Here is a 22,449-nt window from a genome sequence, read left to right as displayed (position 1 = left end):
TCAACGGATTTGGGAAATCGATGAGAGTGTGTAAACTTTAGTCCCAAATCGCCTAAGGAGAGATTACTGGGCTACTTAATAACCACTGGCCTCCTTAACATGGCATAACATATTTTAAAGTCTTGAGGCTCATAGGCCAAAGAAGACAATATTGTGTCAAAGTTAATGGGGTCGAGGCATTACACCAAGGGTTTGGAGGGTTGAGTCTTATGGCAATAGCACCCGTTGTGGGTTTGATTTGGTGACCTTTGTCCCCCCGTCAGTTATCTTGTATGAAATTCAAACGTCCTCCATTCGTGAAACCCACTTGTGCATTGAGTTGATCGATGGCTAGTCTTAGGTGTTGTCCATTGGACGACAGAGCGGCATGTAATCCTCCTTGGGGAATGGCTGCCCTGAACTAACGAATAAACCTGCGAAACATGTCATTAATTTTCAATAGTTGTATTTGCAAGTCGTTTAACTATCCGTTGGTTACCGGTTCACCATGGTTCAACAAGGCAACCGGTGGAGGTGGTGGTAGGCCCCCTCCTGCTGGTGGGACTTGGTTGTTGATCTATTAGTAGTACTCCCCTTGTTCCGGGTGAGATGAGCCACCATGGGGCTTCAAAGGAGGAGGATCCTCGGCGTTCACCTGTCTAGCTGCTTGGTTCCCTTGACCTCCTTGTCCTCCTTAAGTGGAGGGAGGAGGAGACATGAAAGGTCCACTACGTGGATTCATGGTTAAAGTGGGTGGCTTGATTAATAGCACTTCCCACAGATGGCACAAATATGTGGCGGTAACAAATCGTCCTAGGCTGTCGTGGAACCTGCATAGAGAGGAAAACACAAGAGAGTGAGCATCGGGTCGATTCGAAGGGGGACTCTTCTTTTTTTTTTTTTGTTAACCAAGGTGTCCGGGCCAGCTTACGCACACCTGGACTAATCCTCGGGGAGACTAGCACAGTAACCCACAGTCATGATCTCCACTTTAATCGCAGATGCACAGATAGGGAATCAAACCTGAGACCATGTGTCTAATCCACACAATCCCCAGTTCGCCCTAACCATTTGGGCAACCCATGGGTGGGTACAGAATAAATAAGAAAGCACATACGCACACTCTCACACAATGTGTACGACAGGGTTCGATCCCACGACCTCCTCCCCTGGATACTGGCTCCACAACCCGAAGCTACCACCACTAAGATATCCTAATGTTCGTGAAGGGGGGACTCTCCGATGCCTAAGTCACATCTCTCTACAAACAGATAATTCCAATAAGAATGAAAAATTTTCGATCATTTGGATAGGGGTTTACTTGGAAATCTATACCTTTAGATGGGAATCATTGAGTGAGAGTCCCACTTTGGCTGCTTCCTTGTGCTGGTAGGACTTTAAGTATAGCAAGAGTCATAATTGGAAAGTGAATATGGAAGACATCTCAGTTATGGGAACTCCACGTCTTAGCCATATCCCAGGGATAGGGCAAGATATCCATCCTTCTTTCCAGGCAACATTCGATATCCCTTCGAGAATCATTCCAGACTAGGACCATCTGCTCTTTGCTCATAAATCACATGTTGGACCTAGATAGCCCTTAAAGCGTATCTTGGTGAGAAAACCCATAGGACTCCTATGCGTAGCAACCTGGATGAGGTGGTCCAATTGCCGAGCTACTTATCCCGACCAATAGGCTGCACGTACGCATTGCTTGCCACTTGGTTGGTGAAGCCTTGGGCCTGCCGTTCACTCATGGACTTGGTGCCATTGAGTTAGTTAGTTGTTTCAATTACCATGCGACGGGACATCCACATGCTAGTGTTTGGTCAGCCATGCAATAGTTGAGGTTCTTTAGCAGAGTAGGTCGGTCGGTCATTCTCCTCCTAACCCATGCATCAACTTCAGACCGTATAGGTGACCCGATTGGGTCCTGACTGTTCGTCTAGGCTTGTATTAGTGCCTTTCATGCTTAGTCTTGCTACCCATTCAGTTTGTGCGGTATGCCCTTCATGGTGATATATTTTTGCCATAATAAAAATTGAATCAGACCACATTGAAATTGATAAGACATTGAGCCATACTTTAAAAAAAGGGGGGGGTGAAACTGATACAACCCGAAATTTATTTTAAAAAAAAACATTTTTTCGTACTTTTGAATTAATTTAAAGTAAACCAGTCCCTTTCATGGGTTGACGAGGAAGAGGGTGTAGGGCCATATATCCATATGAGAGTCGAGAGAGCTTATCTGAAAAGAAAAATGTGAAGCTTTTTACCTTTCAAAGATAATCATCAAGTTAGTGGACCTGGAGGTCCCGCGTCCTTCAACAACGTACAGCAATAGCATGCCGCATACAGACGAAACAGGCAGTCTTCATTCATGGCCTCAAATATTAAAGCCTTCAAATACACCATGAAATAAGATCAAGTACTCCCAATATTCCATCATCCCAATCCTTTCAACAACCTATCTTTTCTTTTCCATAATCAGAGCCTTAAGTAGGAAGGATCGATCGATGGGTCTTTGGGACTGGTTTTCAGGATCACCACCACCTGCTTCAGGCTTTGGCTTCTCATCCACCGCCGAGCAAGTCACCGAAGGAATTGATGCAACCGCCCTCACTGCTATTGTCACAGGTATAGCCCTCTCTCTCTCTCTCAAACAAAAAAGTCAACACGAATCTAGATCCCGTTCCCACCTAGGAATCCAGCGCACATCCCAAGAAGCTCCAGCGATCAAATGTCTGCTGGAGAGGATCTACCCCTTCGCATTGTTTCACCAGTCTCCTCCGGTCAATGGAGAGGAGCTGCAGTATTAATGCACTCTTCTATCTCCATTGGAGCTTGAGTATTAATGCACTCTTCTATTGGGTATACTTATTAACTAATAATGAGTTTGCAATCCGAACGTCCATAGCAAATTCTGGGATTTGGAAATTATATTTTCTTTTTCCTATTCCAATGACAGTAGATGATAGGGGTGAAATAGGATTGTGTTGACCCTAACCCAACCTATGTCCTAAAAATTTAACCCATGTTCAAGCTCAACTCAAATCTATCAGGTTCATGCATATTCAAGCCCAATCCTGTCGGGTTCATATAAACGCAACCTGGCCCTAATTGACCCTGGCAATGACGGGTTGGGTCAAGCTAAGCTAAGCTGGGTTGGGTTGGGTTGACCTTGACTTCTGCAATAGTTTGATTAACCTTGGTTGACCTATTTTTGTCATTCATATCCTATACATTAAAAAATTATAGAAAAATGAAATATCAATAGAAGCCCTAAATTTTAATATAAAATTTTAGGGTTAAATTTCGGGCCGGGTTGGGTCGGATTGGGTTGAGGCTTAAACCCGAGCTTGACCCAACCCTGGGTCAGGGTCGGGGTTTTTCAACCCTAACCCGCCCTCAGGGTCAGAAAACTTTGTCCAAGCCCTATTTAAATTCAGAACGGGTTCGGGTTATCAGGGCCAAACTTTCATCCCTAATAGATAATCTTTGCATACCCTGTGATGAAATTGAACTGGTGAGTCACAAGAAGGAATATTTCCATAGAACATGTTGAATTATTTTTGGCATTTATGCTTCAATTGTATCTAATTAATAAAGTCAAGTAAAAGGAAATTTTCATGTAAAATCATATTGTGGTGCATTTTGTAGGTGCGACTAGTGGAATTGGAAAAGAAACGGCTAGAGTACTTGCTCTAAGGGGGGCCAAAGTTATCATCCCATCAAGAAACTTAGAAAGTGGTTTAAAGGTAAAGGAAGCCTTTCTCAAAGAGCAACCAAACGCAAAGTTGGATGTTATGGAACTGGACTTGGCCTCTATCAAATCTGTCACTTCCTTCGCTCGATCCTTCCATTCCTCACATCGACACTTGAATATACTAGTGTAAGTATAAACCCACCAAACCTCAAATACTAGATCAAGCATGAGCCTGATATGAGCTTGGGCCATGCCATAATTTGGATGGACTTAGTACTGGGCCAAGAATAGGTAAACCCAAGGGGGTAGTGTAGTTGGTGAGCAACGAACTTGAAACAAGCCGTAAACTCGGACATCCTAAGTTCGACTCCCACTAGGCACATCTTGGGCCACTCATATGGGTGTGTTTAGTGTTCTTCGCTGCTTTCAATGAAAATTGAATGGTTCTCATTCAACCCCGTTACGATCCGATCCATGCAGTTATGGGTCAGTATGGGCCCGCGTGACTAGTCAGGCCGAAGGTCTGATACCTGTCGTTAGCCAAAAAAAAAGATCAAGCATAGGCCAAACGAGATATATGAGTCTGGCCGATGAATACATATTGATAATTTCAAAATCATTTTTTGCAACTTTTCTTTAACCCAATCTAGCTACTTCTGTCTAAAACAATTGTGTACTTGGTGCACGAGGCTCCTGCATGCCACTGTGAGGTTTGGAGAGAGTTGTAATGTAGGCAGTTTTACCCTTGCTTGGTGGAGAAGCTATCTCCTTACTCGAACCTGCGACCACTAAGCGGTACAACAACCTTACCATTGCACTGAGGTACACCCCCTAGCTAGCTACTTATGTCTCCTCCCTTAAATAATTTACGAAAGGGTTGCGATCCATTTCTAAGGCTTCTTTGAAGCACTATTTGTTTGGTTGCAAGGGTAAGAAAAATGGGAAAAAGTGAAAATAAATCAAAACTAAAATAGAAACTTTTGTAATCATTATCAAGAAATACTTTGAATTCAAAAATAAAATTAAAGATAACATCTGAAAAATATAATTATCAAATATGATGAGAGTTCTAAATAGATTACACAATCATGATTATAAAGCTCTTTTTAACCCATTTCCCTTAATTTCACCACTTAATTGTGAAAGCTTATTAATTTTTTTAATTTGGCAGTAATAATGCAGCAATAATGGCTTGCCCTTTCCAGCTCTCTGTGGACGGAGTTGAATTGCAGTTTGCTACCAATCATCTGGGTACGTACGTAAGATAGAGATATAGAGAGCATGCATGTTTTGCCAACTAACTTGTTCTCTTTACATTCAGGGCATTTCCTCCTAACGAATCTCCTGTTAGACAAGCTTAAAGCCACATCAAAATCAACTGGGATTGAAGGAAGAATAGTCAATGTGTCATCTATGGCTCATAGATATGCAAAGAGTTCAAACCTAATCGGCCTTGACAAGATTAATGACCCATCTGTGTAAGTAATGCTCTTTTGTCTTGAATACTTGCTCAATTTATCAGTATTGTATCTATCTAGTTCTTCTTCATTAACTTCTTATTGGTGAAGCATGATCCCAGTTTAATCCATGAATTACCTTGGACTGTTCTTCAATACCAGTGGTCCTACTCACCTGAGAGTGGGGTGGGATCCCTCTAAGTGGGGAGTAGTTTATACTAGGGGTATTTGTATACTTTTGGGGATTAGGGTTTCTCTATACTGTAATGTGTCAACCACTATACTTTTAAGCAATGAACTTGGTACGAGTCATAAACTCGGACATCCTAAGTTCGACTCTTGCTAAGCACACCTTAGGCCACTCACACGGGGGTGTTTACTGTTTAGTGCTCTTCACTGCTTTCAATGAAAGTTGAATAGTTCTCATTCAACCCCGGTATGACCCGGTCCATGTGGTTGTGAGATCAGTATGGGTCTGTAGGACTACTCAGGCCGAAGCCTGGATACTCGTAATCTTGTTAAGAGGAGAGGACTGAGTTTTTGTAATTTCTTCATCCAAATAGTGGATGCTGTAGTTACCACTTGGCCGTGGGCATAAGCCATCTTGGGTGAACCTTATAAAATCTGTATATTGTGTTTGTACGTGATCTATTTTTCGCTTTTCTTTTGCCAATAGTTGTTCTGCTAAGTTGTTATTTCCCAACATAATTTTGATTGACTGAGACTTTAATTTCTCCTTTTTGTTTATTTCGTGGGCATAGGTACAAACCATTTGATGGATATGGTCGATCCAAGCTTGCAAATATACTGCATGCTAATGAGCTATCTAAGCAATTTCAGGTAACATAGCACCATAGTATTAATTTATTTTATTTCACTAATATATATCATCATTTCTTATATTTCAGACTCCTGTTAATTACATATATGGTAAACTTACTAATATATCCCAATCATGCTTTTCTCGGTAAATGGATTGCTTAGGAAGGAGGAGTTAATGTGACTGCAAATTCCCTACATCCAGGACTTATTCCCACTAATATAACTCGATATACAAATTTTTTAAGAGGTAACTAAACATGCTAAGATTTCTTCTTTTTCTCTTTATAAGAAATTTGTGTTCAATATATTTTTGGTATTTATATCACAATGTTTTCTCTTTCAGCCACTCCTCTAGCATTATTAACGAAGCCATTTGTGAAAAACATAGAGCAGGTATGAAATAATATTTCTTTCATGATTTTTATTTTACTTATTGTGGATTTTTTTTTTTTTTTCTTTTTCTTTTTCTTATCAAGATCATAGTTGGAACAAGGTATTGACTCAGTTACCTAAGTCGAGTAAAAATTTTAGAAAACCTGATTGAGAGTCATGTAAACTTGACCAAGGTAACAAATGACAATATTCGGTCATGGAACGTCCAAGTAAGAAAAAATGACTTGGTCTTCTTACCTGAGTCACTATAAACTCGATGAGTCTAGTCGTTTTAAAAGTCTATTAAAGCGGTTCACTACTTCAATTTTTCACTCATATTATACTCAACATTTTGCAATGGTGTAAGCTCAAAATTCAATGATATATGATTCCCTCTTCTTCTTCTTTTTTTTATTTAACCTTTACTAGGTTTCACAATACCGAGTCACCATGTTTTTGAACTATTTGAAATTGGAGATACAGACTAAATAAAGTTTGGATAAGAAATTGCAGTCGACATTAGAAAAATCATATTTTTTCCCCTAGGAAATTGTGAAATACTAAAATTGGTAGATTAATATTTGTCTTTCAGGGTGCATCAACGACTTGTTACGTGGCACTTCATCCTAACTTGAAAGGTATCACTGGAAAACACTTCGCTGATTGTAATGAAAAGCAACCTTCTTCTCAAGCTCTGGATAAGGATTTGGGTAGAAAATTATGGGACTTCAGTCAAGACTTACTTAACAAGATTTACAAACCCAAATAATTGCTGACAAAATTTGGAACCAAACAAACCATTGATTCTCTCTCTCTCTCTCTCTTTGTAAAAATATTGCAGACAAATCTCCAAATTTCATTGTGGATGATGGCTTATGTCTTTGGGTCATTTGTCAATTTATTTGGGATTATAAATAAATAGACAGGTATAGTAAAGATACCACTTAAGATCTTTTGGTATATGGATGGGAGACCATTTGTATCACTTGAAATATTTGGATTTGCAATCAAGCCAAGTTGCTTGATGTGGCCCAATTCTCCTATAGTCTCCAAAGTAGCGAAGCTGTCAATCAAAGTCGTATTGAAATTACCATAGGACAACAAGCTTTGACAACACACACAATGATGATAGGTAATATAGGTAAGAGCCCTTTGGTGTTCAAGTTTGCTATGGACTGGTAAAAGAAGCTAGATGTGGCCAAGTCTTACTTAGACAGAGCCACCAAGAAGATAAAGAAATGGGTTGACAACGATAGACGGACAATAGACTTCATGGTTGGGGACTTGGTGCTCTTGAAGTGTCCACCTCAACAATTCAAGTCCGTAAATTAAGGAGGTACACAAAGGGTTAGTTAGTATATACAAAGGCCCATTTGAAATCCTAAGGAAGGTAGAGACAATGTGTTCTAAGAGGTAAGCCTACCTCCTAAGTTTAAGATACAGATGGTTTTCCATGGAAGCTTACTCAAGCCGTACTATGGGGACATTGATGATCCAAATCGTGGGAGCTTCAACAAGAGCCCCAATAGGCATTGCTACTTCCTACAAGAGAGGTTGAGTACATGATCACAGGCTGAATCAGTTGTAGATCGATGTTACCACCTTGTAGGGAGTACTTGGTAAAATGTATTTACTACCAAAGAGTGAAGCTAGTTGGGAGTCAACAACACTTTGTGGAAAAACAAGGGGTTAACTAGAAGTTCCATGAGGTGGATGCAACAAGGGCATCAGTGGGGGAGACTGTCACCACTCATCCACTAAGGAGGTAGGAAAGTTCTAATATCCATACCTAGAATGTTTTCCATCATTGGATGGGGGACACTTGTAAATATCATAGCCAATTATTGTAGTCAAGGGTGATCTCATTTGGCTAAGGTACCAAACAACCAAGTTGTAAACAAGCTTTCTAGTACGATACAACTCTCATTCATTCAAACCCTCCTGTGTTCACTTAAGCTCTCTTCATAAGTCCCTTAAGGAGTGGTGAAAGACTAACTTAATAGTGGAGATCAAGTGTTGAGTCTTGATTTAGTAGAAGACTAAAGCCTTGACAATATGCTTCCTTATATGATTGGTTCCATCATAAAGTTTTACTCACTGTCGACATCTAACTGATCCCATTAATAGTTCTCCCAAGAAAATGATTCTTTTTACACTGCAGAACAAGCATTCCATGCATGCAAGAATTTATGATGACAACTCACTCCTTTTCTCGCACTTCCCATTTCTTAAAAAAACTTTTAATGCTTTTTTTTCTATACTAATTCAATGGTCACTAGTTCAACCAAGATCCATTGAAGGGTCATATAAAGACCGCAAGAGAGGTAGACAAAAGACCCCCAAGGGGCCAACAAGAAGGGTCATTGAGCCACACTTATTGCAATACTAACTCAATTATCACTAGTTCAACTAAGATCCATTGACGGGCCATATAACAACCACAAATGGTCCGACAAGAGACCCACAAGGGGCCAACAAGAAGGTCCATTGAGCCACACTTATTGCGATACTACAACTACTACTTTTTTTCAAAGGTCCATTGAGCCACATTTATTGCGATACTACAACTACTACTTTTTTTCAAGAAGGTGAGGGTGTTGAGTCTCAAGTGACACTGAGAGGAGGGTGAATTAGTATATAAAATTTAAATTTTTTTTCTGACTGTGTACTTTGCCAAAGAGACCAAGTCTTCACTGAAGATGACACGCATTCATATGCCACTAGCCTCTTATCATAGGCACTTCCAGATGTGTACACTCAGCCTACTAACCACACACCCCAAATACAATGCAAAGAATAATAAATAGTCACATCCACAACACTGAGATTTTATGAGGTTTGACAAGATGCCTATGTTCCCAGAGTAATACCTGTAAAGGCTACATATCTACTTAATACTAAATTTTTAACTATTCTTGTAGGAAGGAGCATCCACACCCAATTTTCACAATACAGAACTGAGAAGGTATTTAGTGCCAGTATAATACATAGTAGCCATTGTCAAGGAGAACAACCATTCCCCATGCAAATAATAAAAATAAAATGTGCTTCTAACAAATGCCTTATAGTCAAGCTCAATCTGGTATAGGTATTCAGTCGTGATTTCCTACACCTAACATGCATACATACTCTTAGATAATATATTCAAAATACATACAAGGATAAAAATACTTACAACCGCTTGTCTGTGAGGATTTGGTACCTAGAATTGTATATGAGATGTATCTGAGATGAATTAATTGATAATAGCCAATGCAAAATACGAGAAGATTTCTAAATATCCATATTGGAAAAAATATATATTCACACAATATAGATTTTGGAGTATCATTCAAGTCTATTAATTGTTTCTCTTTCTCCGTTCAGAAGAAAGTCATAGACTCACATGCATGTTCCGGAATGGTAAAAATTTTGAGTCTTCCCAATACCAACTGAACCTTAAAGAGTTTGTTGAATTAATAGTTAGAGTTGCTTGAGTGATATGGGGCTTAAGATTGGAAAAATTCAAGCAAAAATACAATCTCAAGAAATGTAGGAAATAAACACTAGTATGGGAATAACGTAACTTCTTCTTCTTCTTCTTCTTTTTTCCCTTTTCCTCTTTCTTTATTTTATTTTATTTTATTTTTTTATTATTTTTTTTTTTAACAAAAATGTCACACTTAGAAAAGGTCATTGGAACATGATCACGAACATCAAATAGAAACAACAAGCAAGACTGAAGAGTGCAAATTAGTCACCTCCTTAAGATTGTATTTCCCCATATAGATGCATACTGGGTGTACTTGCAAGTTAACTCTCAAGATACAACAATTTTTACATGTCCACCCAAGAGTCCCTGTACTTGACTTGAGAACCACGATGGTGGATAAAGTAGTGCTCAATACTCAATGAAAAACTCACAAAATATCTGAAAAATATGAAACTTTTCTATATATACAAGAGAGAACTTAAAAGTAATTAGAGAAAAAAGAAGTAAAAATGTTGTTTGATAAAAAGTCTGTCCAACACAAGAAGAGACCACTCCTATAGTAGAGTGTTGATTCCTCAAGACATCCAGTTAAAAGAGTCCAGATGAAAAAACTTTCTAAAGAATTTGAATTCCAATATGACACTTTTGGGAAAATTAGTGCTTGTTTTTTAATTATATTTTTTCCATAATTTTCTCACAATTCAAAAACTACGATAAAACTAAGATTAATTATTGAGTACTTTGTAATATATAGAACACATTTTAGTATATGTCTTTTGGACTTGAATCTACATTAGGTCTGACAATAATTCGTGCTACTATAAGTATGGATAAAAACATCGTTTCTTGGACATGTCCTCACCGGTGTATCTAATAAGCCTACCAACCATATACCATCCAACCTTATGTCATCCCAATTAAATAAATGAACATTTCTCCATTTAAAGGACACATGTTAATAATTGTTTAGATAATTTCCATTTAAATTCTCATTAGAAGTGGTCTAACTTCTTACAATCACATAAGTCAACTTATAAAATGTTTCATAAAATAAAAATCAACTCATAGTGTGCATCATAAATAACATATTCCCGCAATTGAAACATATATTTGACTAAGAATCATATATACTCATCCTCTTATCATTGTGGTGAGTAATATTTTCTCCATCTAACCAGAATGAATCAAAACTTTAGTCTTGATTATATAATCTAAACTTGCACCATCACGAAACAATGCTTCTAAACTAACAGCATTTTTTTTTTCAATTTCACCTGAGGAGGAGAGAGGAATGTTGAGTTGGCATGTTGATCCATCAACTAGGAAATTTTGGTGTGCCATGGCCCTGACCTAGGGTTTCAAAAATTGATGAATCGAATGCGAATCTGGGAATTCCCAATATCGATTTCTATCGCTTCAAATCGAAATATTCCTTCCAATATTCCCCTGAATCGGTGCCAATATTCCCTTGAATCGGTATATTTTCATATCAAATGCCCGATTCTAAGATTATTGGGACAGAGTCCGAATCGGGCTCGATTCGGAATCGTTCTCACCGAATCCTGTTCTTAAAACCCTGCCATGGCCCATGAGAGACCTTTCCACGGGAACACTAACGAGAAGAGACCCTAAAAATGCTAAGCTAAAATAACTGAAAACCTGGCAATGTCTTCGTCAGCGTCTACTTCCATAGATACGGCTTCCCCTGCGAGTCCAAAACCTTCAACTCCTAATGAAATCGCAGATAACCAAAATCCACAGCTCTCTGATCATCCGAATGCCTCCACAAGTGAAGAATACGATGAAGACGACGAGGGAGGAGAAGAAGATGAGGAAGAGGGAGAGTGTCCTTTTTGCTTGTTCATGAAGGGAGGTGGATGTAGGGATGAGTTCATCGCCTGGGAGAATTGCATCGAAGACGCGGAAAATCACAAGGAAGATATTGTGGAGAAGTGCTTTGAAGTGACGAGTTTGCTGAAAAAGTGTATGGAGGCTCACTCTGATTACTATGAGCCTATACTCAACGCAGAGAAGACAATTGAGAACGAGGCCTCCGAGGAATTGGAGCAAGAAATCTCTGCCAAACAATAAGAAGAGAACCGTAGTCTTTTCTAAATTTTCCCCCATTTATATTAGTTTCGATTGTTGGGTAATGATTCCAGAGTGAATTCAAGGAGAAAGTTTGAGGGAGTTTCTGTTTCGAAAATCGTCGGATCCTTGAAGGTAATTGGGAGGATCCCGAGGCTTTTAGTTGTTAAGTCGTGCTCGTTTTATTCTCATTGGAGGAGAAGTTTATGACAATTTTGCTCCTTATATTGATAAGTAAACATGAATTGGTGCATCTATAGGCAATTTTTTCAAGTCTTTATACTTTACTTAATTTCATGATTTTTTTTTATAAAATGTGATGCCAGTTCTATACTACAAGGGATAATTTACTGACTCATTTTATATTTGGATTGATGATAATTTTTAATTTTGCAATATTTTGCTGAATTGAGTAAGGATCGCAATACTCATTTATTTCTGTGTTTATTGTTCTTCTTTATAAATTACACAGGTATAGAGCAAAGAGTCAGAATCTTTTATATTTCCTTAGACTTTATTGTCAATTATGATGTCGATGGAACAATGGTTTTTATTGCAATATTGATGTGGAAGTGGAACTGAGTCACTTCGTCCCCCACCCCCCTCTTCTTTAATTTACTCTTCTGCTATGGCTGCTGACTAATTCTATTATTCTGTTGCTATAGTTATCCTACCCCTCAAACTTTGTACTCAGAACTACCAAGGGGAGTTCTTATCTGTTCTTTCTCCAATCCTTAGGTTCCCCCTTAAATCGGAGTGTTAGTTTTACAAATAACTATTCTGTTTTAGATCTAGAAAACACAGCAGCTTGCATGCTCTTGTTTAGTAGTCAAATCTTATTGAATTTGGGAACCATGGGGGTTGTCAATCTACATATTTAGGTATTGAATCTGGAAATTGGTATCTGATGTAATTTAGCTGACCTTCCATCTGCTTTTCGATTTCTGGTTCTTAAGATCACATGCATAACTTCTTCTAGGAAGTGTTTGATTTATTTCTACTGGTCAGAATTGAGTGATCTTGGATTTCTTTGAGAGGGCTGTGGCACTGTGTGCCACTTTAATACTCTAAAAGTTATGCAGGGACCAGTTTAAACAAAGCCCTATTAATACCTAGACTTTCAGTTTATCAAGTTTCAGAGTCTTACAGGAAATTTAGGATAATAGTCGTAGGAATTAAAGGTTTATCAAACCTTCATGCATCATCTAACCTGCCAACCATCTGGTGTTGATCAAGTGATCAATGTTAGAGTCAGCAACTCTGACATCTGAAAGTAGGTATGGGATGGTGGGATTGTATCAGTTCCTCCAAGTGTGGAAACTTCTTTTTTATGTCTGGTGAGTTCTGTATCATTACTTTCACATGAATTTAATATTAACTGCACACTTGTGTTACATATTCCCACCTTAGAGTTATAGATTTAGAGTTCAATATGTTTATATGTTTGGATTTTATCAGTGCAAAGTTGCAAGTTCACAATTGTATTGTATTTTGCTACGAATGATGATGATAAGGGGATGAGATCCTTGGCACACGCCCATGGTAATGGTCATGCTATATCACTAGATATGTCTGATGACATGGGGGTAGCTTACATACTGTCTCAAGATATGCAGTCATTGGATTTCCATCAGGGTGAGTCTCATGGGATGTTAAACTTGGTTCTCACTATTGGTCCTTTCTGCACTTTTATTAACTGTTGGAATTGCCCTTAGCATTGCATGCATCCCTATGATATTATGATTTGGGCATGGATTCTTGGTTTGAGTGAAGGGCTCCTATTCTGGACCTAAGGTATGGGGTTTTCATTCTCAAACCTATGTTATTTGTTTCTCTGCTGACCTGTGCTCAACAGAGTAAGATATTGATACTCCTCGATGCTTCAAAGGAAAGTAATCATACCGTGATTAAGCCTTATAAAAGTTTTGCAAGATTCGTTGTGACTTTATGTGTCATCTATCCCTGAGAAACTGGAGTTCAAAGAGAAGAGGCTGCAGGTCAAGCAGAAGTTCTTCTATTTGAGTGTCTCAGCTGGAGTTTCTGATCTTGAGGTCGATGAAATGCCTTTCAATGCATCATTCCCAGCAATTACTCTTTGGAAGCTGCATCAAGGTTAAAACTTGATGCAAGGAAACCTCAATCAGTAATTGTCTCATTACAATCTCATTTGTCTTAGATCCTGATATCATCCTCAATGACAACTGTGTCTTCATCTACTCACTGAAACAGATTTAGGAGAATTATCAGCTTTTGGCTCCATCTGGCCAGCAGAGGAAAATTGCACCTTTACTGGATGGTGGGAATGACAATCCTTTCACGAGAAGGATGGAATAGTCAGTAAACACAAGCTTCACTTGAATTGGAAGGAGATTATCTAGTTAAGGGTGGACCAAGGAAAAGGAGAGGGAGAGAGTATATGTGTCTCGATTTTCCAGGATTGTCTCGGACACTAGCACATAAGCCTTTGTCCTTGTTAGATAGATCTCTCATTATAGTGGTTTATGAGGATGAGGCAGCACAGATCTGGTTTTGATGTGAGAGAATATGCTGGATGTGGTCAGAGAATTGGAGATTCAAGGGTCAAGTATTGATGAACTTGAGTTTTGCACCATAGAGGTAAGTGAATGTGGGCTTATTCGTCACTGGTGTAGAAGAGTTCACTTAAATTTCTTAAATACATTGGAGAAGAGGGCTGTAGGGATGAGAATGTAGCTTTGCAAGATATGGTATCTCGAGTCCCGACTTTGAGGTCTCTAATGAGGGTTGTTCTTTCTCCTCTTTCCCTAGAGTGGACTGCTACAAGAGTGTTGTATAGTATGCCAAGAGGGAGGGGTTATGGATGGAATGAATAGCCTTTCTCTAAATTGCAATTAATGGGTTTTGCTGTATAGTTATTTTCACCCGTGTTGGATAATGATATGGTGAGAATTGAGGGAACAAATATTACTCAAACTGACTGTTTTAGATACCTGGGGTCTACCATAAATGAAGATGGTGTCATAGAGGATGATATCTCACAGAGAATTAAAGTGGGATGGATGAAGTGGAGAGGTGCATCCGGAGTACTATGTGATCGACATATCCCTTTAAAGCTCAAGGGAAAATTCTATAAGACTATTGTGCATCCAATTATGATGTATGGGGCAGAATGTTGGACAGTCAAGAAGAGTCATATTGAGAAATTATGTGTAGTTGATATGAGGATGTTAAGATGGATGTGTGGTAAAACTAGAAAGGATAAAGTACAGAATGAGCATATTAAATCTGTTTTGGGAGTGGCCCCGATCAACGACAACCTCCATGAGAAGTCGTTTGAGGTGGTATGGTTATGTCCAACGGAGGCCTAAGGACGCCCCAGTAAGGAGAGGTGATCGGATCCAGATTGAGGGAGCCAAAAGAGCTAGGGGCAGGCCTAAAATGACCATAGACGAAGTGGTGAGGAATGACATGCATAGCCTTGGTCTTGTCCCCACTATGATCTTGGATAGAACCTTTTCGAGAGCAAGGATCCATGTAGCTGACCCCATTTACCTAAGACTTTCATAACTTCTAGGCTGTGCCTCTTCCCTCTTACTCTCATATTTCTTTTCTCATCTCTCTTCTACTTATCTCTCCCTACTCCACTCATGTTTGGACTTTTTCAATTTTTTATTTTTTATTTTTTATTTTTTTTATTTTATTTTATTTTTTTTTTATGGATCCATGTAGCCGACCCCATTAAGTTGGGATAAGGCTAAGTTTTTTGGTGTTGCTGTTGTTTTTGTTGTTTAGTTATTTTCATGGCGTAGGAGTTCTATGTTGAGTTATTTTTCTGGTGCTCTTGGGAGGACACTTTTTATTTTTTATTTTTTTAAGCTTTTTGGTAGTAGGGATTCTTTTAGTGATGCAGGTTTTTGAGGGTGGGAGTCAACTGGGTTTTCCTTTTTTTCCCCCTCCTGTCCTTAATGCAGTTTAGACATTTCATGTTTGGATTTCTCTCTCGTATGCTATTGAAGTTAATATACTTTTTGGTGATAATAAACCCCAAAAGAAAATGTGTTCAGGAAAGGATAGGTTACTGAAATATGCCTGTGTACAGATTGAGTTTAGTTCAAACCATAAAAAAATGTGTTCCCGGAGAGGGGGGGGGGGATGTACTGAAAAGGAGAATATAATTTCAGAAATCAGGCTTGATCCAATGGTCAGATTCTTAGAATTTGAAGATTCTAGTTATAGAAATAATTCCCAAATCTTAGAATCGATAGAAGGTTCAGACAAATGGGGCAAGAGATTGAATTTAAGATCAAATAACAAGTCTAATGATAGTAAAAAATATGAGATCAAATGTAGAAAACAGGACTTCAAGATCAATTAAACTGAAATCAGTTTCAAGTTTGAATTTTGAAACCATAGGATATTTTAGAACATCTAGGGCAGACCTTGCACTATGGTAAAGTTTATCCATTGTGACTTAGTGGTTGCATGTTAGAGTCGGGAAACAGCCTCTCCACGAAGCTGGGGTAAGGCTGTGTACATTATGATCCCCCCAGACCCTGTAGTGGCAGGAGCCTTGTGCACTGGGTATACCCTGTATAATTCTTATTATCAGGATATTTTGGAAAAGAATCCAATTGCTAGTATAGAATTAGAATTGAAATCCAATTGTTAGATTTGATATTTCAGAAAATTCCTAGTTGGAGTGAGAATTCAAGAAACCACACCGAAATAATATATATATATATATATATATATATAAAGAGATGATAGGATTTTTATGTTAAGAACAGAGTCAGGACTAGAAATTGATACGAAGAGAGTAGAGACTTGTAGAACTAACCTTGTTATTAATGGAAAAGAAGAAGAGAAGAATCAGGTCTAGGATACCATTCTCATATGCCAAGCTCAACAGCTCTAAAACTCTTAATAAAAACTCATATTCTTCATTCAAAACATGTTCAATTGATGGGGGGTGTATTACATATATAAATACCATCTAAATTCCTAAATTGACTAATGAAAGGACTCGTAATCACTCTCTTATACTGATTTAAAATAAATAAACTCAAAACAGAACTCTGAAAAGCTATTAAATATTGTAATCTAACTCAAAGAATTAATTTAGCTACTACTAAATTGACTGATGAAAGGACTCGTAATCACTCTCTTATACTGATTTAAAATAAATAAACTCAAAACAGAACTCTTAAAAGCTATTAAATATTGTAATCTAACTTAAAGAATTAATTTAACTACTACTAAATTGACTGATGAAAGGACTCGTAATCACTCTCTTATACTGATTTAAAATAAATAAACTCAAAGCAGAACTCTTAAAAGCTATTAAATATCGTAATCTAACTCGAATTAATTTAACTACTACTTCTTTATACTAACTCTAACCCCAGTTGATGGGCTTATCAATGAGGCTAATTACATCAGTAAACCAAAAATAAACCCAGTTGGCCTGATTGGACACCCTTGTCTGCATCAAATAGTGTTGAACTGAAAATGAAAAGCAACAGCAAAACCCAGGTAACATTGTATCAGCTTATCATGGCTGCTTCCTCTAATTGAGACTCTGGAAATCAAAGCCTCCTCAATCTCCAATTACAACAACAACAGGGATAAGTATCATAATGGCCCAAGATGGAATTGATATACCCACCTGTAAATATGTCTAGAAGGCCAGCCTACCTTGCAACACATATCATAATAACTTGGATGAGCTGCTCTAAGGATCTTGTCCAGCCCCTGACTATCCCCTTTTTTTTTTCCCTCACAAATGGTCTAGAGTCTAGACAGCCTCTACCAATGAGTAGTAGGGATTCTTTTGGTGCTCCAGATTTTTTGGTGACCATTGAATACGGTTCCCGTGGAAGATCAAGTTGGTGAGCTGTGTGATGGGAAACCTTCCCACACGGTTCGAAGAGTGCTAAATTAGAATGAGAAGTTTGCCGCCACATCATTGCATGCAAGGGGAGCATGCGAAGAAAGCCGGAGCTCTCTAGCGTGCCCAGCAATCAAACTACTGGGTGTTAATGCCCATGCAACCAAGCAACAGCTGAGCTGGCTGATCGACGACAACCTGTGCCAATCCAAACTACAGTTTTGGTGGTTTTACTATGAGCTTTCCTGTTCCCCCTCCCTTTTAAGAAAATATAATATTTATTAGGGAAGTTATATTTCTGCCAAGTACAACTACTTATATCACTGTAGTGCTGTAACCAGATGGGGACATTTTCAACCCAAGTAGCCTTGTGGAACAATAAGGGCTATTGTAATAGCCAAAACATGCACAGCCTTTTTAATACATTGTGCATTAACTGTGGATTAACAAATTAGTTGACCATTTCATATGTATCTGCAACTGCAAGCAGAGGTTGTGATTGCCAGTTTCAATCTGTACACTGCTGCTGTAGGCATGCCTCCACCCAGTCCGTGTTTGACTCTTACCTCCTGTCTCAAAAGCCATAGCATCCTGTTGTTTATCTTGCCCAAGTAGAGTGCAGATTTGGTCCGAGTTACATTACTCCTGTGATTATCCTTTTTCTATTTCCCATTTTTGCGATACGAAGCCAAAGCCATGGCCTAAGCTCGCTGGCAGCCATGCGTGCTTAGGCCATGGCCACCACATATGGCATGCAAGGGGAGCATGCGAAGAAAGCCGGAGCTCGCTAGCGTGCCCAGCAATCAAACTACTGCGTGTTAATGCCCATGCACCCAAGCAAAGGCTGAGCTAGCTGATCTATGACAACCTCTGCCAATCGAAACTACAGTTTTAGTTGTTTTACTATGAGCTTTCCTGTTCCCCTTTCCTTCTTAAGAAAATATAATATTTATTAGGGAAGTTATATTTCTGCCAAGTACAACTACTTATATCACTGTAGTGCTGAAACCAGACGGGGACATTTTCAACCCGAGTAGCCTTATGGAACTATATGCACAGCCTTTTTAAATGCATTCTGCATTAACTGTGGATTAACAAATTAGTTGACCATTTCATAAGTATCTGCAACTGCAAGCAGAGGTTGTGATTGCCAGTTTCAATCTGTACACTGCTGCTGTAGGCATCGCTCCACCCACTCCGTGTTTGACTCTTACCTCCCGTCTCAAAAGTCATAACATCCTATTGTTTATCTTGCCCAAGTAGAGGGCAGATTTGCTCCGAGTTACATTACTCCTGTGATTATCCTTTTTCTATTTCCCCTTTTTGTGATACGAAGCCAAAGCCATGGCCTAATCCATGAACAACCCATGTCAATTGAAGCTTTAATAGGGTAATAATATCATAGAACCTTCAGAAAGGAGTAGAATGGCTAGGATCAGCTGTTTGAGGAGATCTCTTTGCTTGGTTGTTGTAGATAAAAGAAAAATGTTAACTTTAATTTAAATTGAGGAAGTGATCTCCATCTGTGGTGGTTATAATCATGAAGAGAGCGGCAAATTGGGTTTCGACTAGTCATATTTAGAGATATCTCCATCTACTCTAATGGAATATAGGAGGACAACACATTCGCTCCATTAGTCATGCCATTATGCTGTTCAAATATGAATGGGTAACCTAGGTGTGTATCAGGTATTGGTGATGAATTTAAAGATCAGAAGGAAATGTGTATGCTGCATTACTCAAGACCTATAGAGAAAACGGATTCCAGTACAGTAGTATGGGGATCTTTATTCTTTGTACTGAAGTCAGCAACTGTTTGGTAGGATCAATTGCTTGTAGAGTGGGATTGCACATTTGTAGTTTTATTATCCTATCACGACCATGTTAATGAAGTATTTCCCACCTGATCCATGTTTCTCTGGTTTAATTGGAATATCTCATTCTGGTGCAAAGTAGATCTTGCAACTCCAGTGTGGGTACCTTAGCAAAGGAAGGAGTAACTATGGATCCTGGTTTAGGAAGGCCGCCTATGTGGATACCTTAACAAAGGAAGGAGTAACTATGGAGCCTCATGCGTTTTGGCAGTGGCATTCCATTGTAATTCTTTGTATTCATCGGTGTATCTTTTCTTCTTCCTCCTGTATTAGGAGGGTTGTTTTTCAATAGTTATGCCCTTTCTGGATTTCTCTGTCAATAAAGTTTTGATATTAATCGAAGAAGAAGAAACGATAGAAAAGTTTTTTACCTATATGAGATGGCGGGTAAGGGCAAGGTCAATATGCAGAGCAATAACATCGTCGAGACACTCAATGGCTACTCTGTTTTGAGGACGGCTTCGGTGGGAATGTTTGTCTTGCTTTTGTGGTTTGTCTAGGTTTGTATTGTCTGGCTGCCTTGGTTGCAGATCTGTTTGGGCTCCTTTGCCTTGTTTGTCTCACCTTTCTCAGGACTAATTTGGGTTTTATGTTCCTTTTGGAGTGACCTCTTCCTGGCTTTTCATTTTGCCGGATAGAATGGCTGCATTTCCTCTCTTTTACATCCCTTCTAATAAAATTTGTTCTAATCAAAAGAGGGGAAAACAAGAAAGAAAGAAAATACTAATAGATTTCAGGCTGCTAATAACAATATTCTACTTTTTGGTCCTGGTGTATGTAACTATGTACCCATCGAGGGATAAGGGATGAAAGGTGATCTTTTTGTTACTGTCATTTTTCCCCAAGTTCTAACTTGTATAGATTGCTGTTGGATTTTATGGGCTTCCAGTTCTATTTTAGGCAATTTCAGATTGAGCATTTGGGCAAACCCTTAAGACTGACTTGATATTTTGGTTTGTAAAGTGAAAAGAAAAACACAGGAGGGTGGACATTACATGCAAAAGAAAATGGAGATGACCTAGCCAGTGTGGAAATTTCTATTATGAGAGTTAGGTTAGCAGCATAAACCTAGATGGATATTGAATTTAGAAATGAAAGTTAATGGGAAGTAATTGGTAAGCAACAGCTAAGAGGGAAAATTAGTGTTTCCCCAGGTTTACAAATTTCTTTTGCAATACCTCTGTTCCACTGTTTAAGAATCTCTGGTCTTAAATTTTCTTTCCATCCTTAAGCCACATCAGATTCTAGTTCTCCAATGTGAATGTGAACTTGCTTTGATGCCAAATAGATAATCAAATTATCATTTTTACCCTTTGTTTCATTGGAATTCTAATTTTACCCTTACTAACTTCCCTGGGGGAAAAAAAAAACCCTTAAAATCCACCTCAACTCATGAACCAAATTAAAGTAAACAATGACAATGATTTTATTTTTTCTTTTATTTTTTCTTTTTTTTTTTTTTTTTTTTTAATGTGAGCATTGATTCATGAAGGAGAAGCAAAATTACATGATATAATGGTTGTGGTTGATACTCTTATCATTGATGCCGAATCATGCAATAATGTAACAAGTGTCCAAGGCCATCCATCAGTCTCACTACTGCAACGACTGCACAAACTCCCTTCAATCAGATTCACTGATGATCTTCAATGCCTTTACAGTTGCTTGGTTTTCTTGATTCCATACCTGACTGCATATTTATTTTCTTTTCTCGCATCTCATGCTCCACCAAAATTCTAATGGACTGCAAGGATTTGATTATTAGCATGGACAATACAAAATGTCAAGCTTGCCTGTGTTGTTTGCTTGAGGCTCCTATCTGTTGTAATTTTCACTTTTGAGTGTGGAGGGAGTTCCTAGGTCTTGTTGGTGTTCAAAATGATCTCTATGATCATCAATGGATTCAACAGCGTCTGTGATAGAATGTAGGTTCAGGTTCTTAGTCCTCAAATCCAGAGAGGTCCTCTTATTTAAGAAAAGGGACATAAGAAATGGATGTGCTTTTCGCTTTCATCAAATGATAGCATTCATGTTTTGAAGGAGAATGCTTTCTGGAACAGAGTTTTGATCTTTTGGGAGGTCACTATGCCAGGAGTTCTTGGTTCCAATAAAACTTGAAGGATCACAGTAATGGATAAACCTCCTGGAGAATATCCTTCCACCATTGTTGATAACCAGGTAGGATTCTAAGCCAACATAACCAGTACATCTAAGATGGGGAAATCCATCTTGGTTTTACTGGTTTTACATAATTGTACCAGAATATGCATGTCTTGTCTACTACCAAGTTGCATGCTATTGTATGCGCTAGCTTCATTTAGGACGTAATATTCGACGAAGCATGTTTGCTTGGTAATGATTTACGGTATGATAAAAATATGCATAGAAAAGATTGTAATTTTTTCATGGATGCCATTTAAGTTTTACTATTTCTCCTTTTCTCCTTTTTTGCTGATAAAAAAATAATGCATTACGCAGTGAGAATAGGGGGGGGAAAAGGGAAACACCCAAGGATGAACCTTGGCAAAATAAAATGGGACACAAAACCCAGGGGGACAAGGATCAAAACTACCAATCCTCTAAGGCAAAGCAGAGGGCCGGGATGAAATTATAAGTAGCATTTGGATGACTGCATTGGTCTTTTACATCCAATCAATAATAGGGTTGGGTTGTGTATGTTACAGATTACCTAGTAAGTTTAGAGGGCTTGAAAGTTATGAAATTCAAAAGTGCACATGTTTGTCATAAGTTCTAGCATTTTTTTAGGGCCAAGTTCTCTTCACGGTTGTGGGGAACACCTTTTTTTTTTTTTT

The 22,449-nt window shown here is 38.5% G+C and overlaps 2 protein-coding genes across 2 annotated transcripts; both read left to right on the top strand.

Moving 5' to 3' along the window:
- The first annotated feature begins 2,375 nt into the window (after positions 1-2,375).
- On the top strand, positions 2,376-7,279 carry LOC122083859 (short-chain dehydrogenase TIC 32, chloroplastic-like). Its single transcript, XM_042651771.1, has 8 exons — positions 2,376-2,616; positions 3,640-3,871; positions 4,857-4,936; positions 5,007-5,163; positions 5,904-5,982; positions 6,127-6,211; positions 6,308-6,357; positions 6,929-7,279. Exons 1-8 carry the CDS (start codon positions 2,496-2,498, stop codon positions 7,103-7,105), a joined length of 981 nt encoding a protein of 326 aa, XP_042507705.1. The 5' UTR covers positions 2,376-2,495; the 3' UTR covers positions 7,106-7,279.
- A 4,122-nt stretch (positions 7,280-11,401) lies between these two features.
- Positions 11,402-12,151, top strand: LOC122084665. Its single transcript, XM_042653096.1, has one exon. The coding sequence runs from the start codon at positions 11,474-11,476 to the stop codon at positions 11,897-11,899; it is 426 nt and encodes a 141-aa protein (XP_042509030.1). The 5' UTR covers positions 11,402-11,473; the 3' UTR covers positions 11,900-12,151.
- Positions 12,152-22,449: the final 10,298 nt, after the last annotated feature.

The sequence above is a fragment of the Macadamia integrifolia genome, chromosome 7 (genome assembly GCF_013358625.1).
Source record: "Macadamia integrifolia cultivar HAES 741 chromosome 7, SCU_Mint_v3, whole genome shotgun sequence".
NCBI lineage: Eukaryota > Viridiplantae > Streptophyta > Magnoliopsida > Proteales > Proteaceae > Macadamia > Macadamia integrifolia.
The sequence above is the reverse complement of the archived record's forward strand: the minus strand, read 5'-3'. Positions and strand labels throughout refer to the sequence as shown.

Coding starts and splice junctions, on each gene's coding strand:
- LOC122084665 (XM_042653096.1), top strand. CDS start 11,474: ATGTCTTCGTCAGCGTCTACTTCCATAGATACGGCTTCCCCTGCGAGT.
- LOC122083859 (XM_042651771.1), top strand. CDS start 2,496: ATGGGTCTTTGGGACTGGTTTTCAGGATCACCACCACCTGCTTCAGGC. Junction 6,212..6,307: donor ATATACAAATTTTTTAAGAG/GTAACTAAACAT, acceptor TTTCTCTTTCAG/CCACTCCTCTAGCATTATTA. Junction 6,358..6,928: donor TTGTGAAAAACATAGAGCAG/GTATGAAATAAT, acceptor TTTGTCTTTCAG/GGTGCATCAACGACTTGTTA.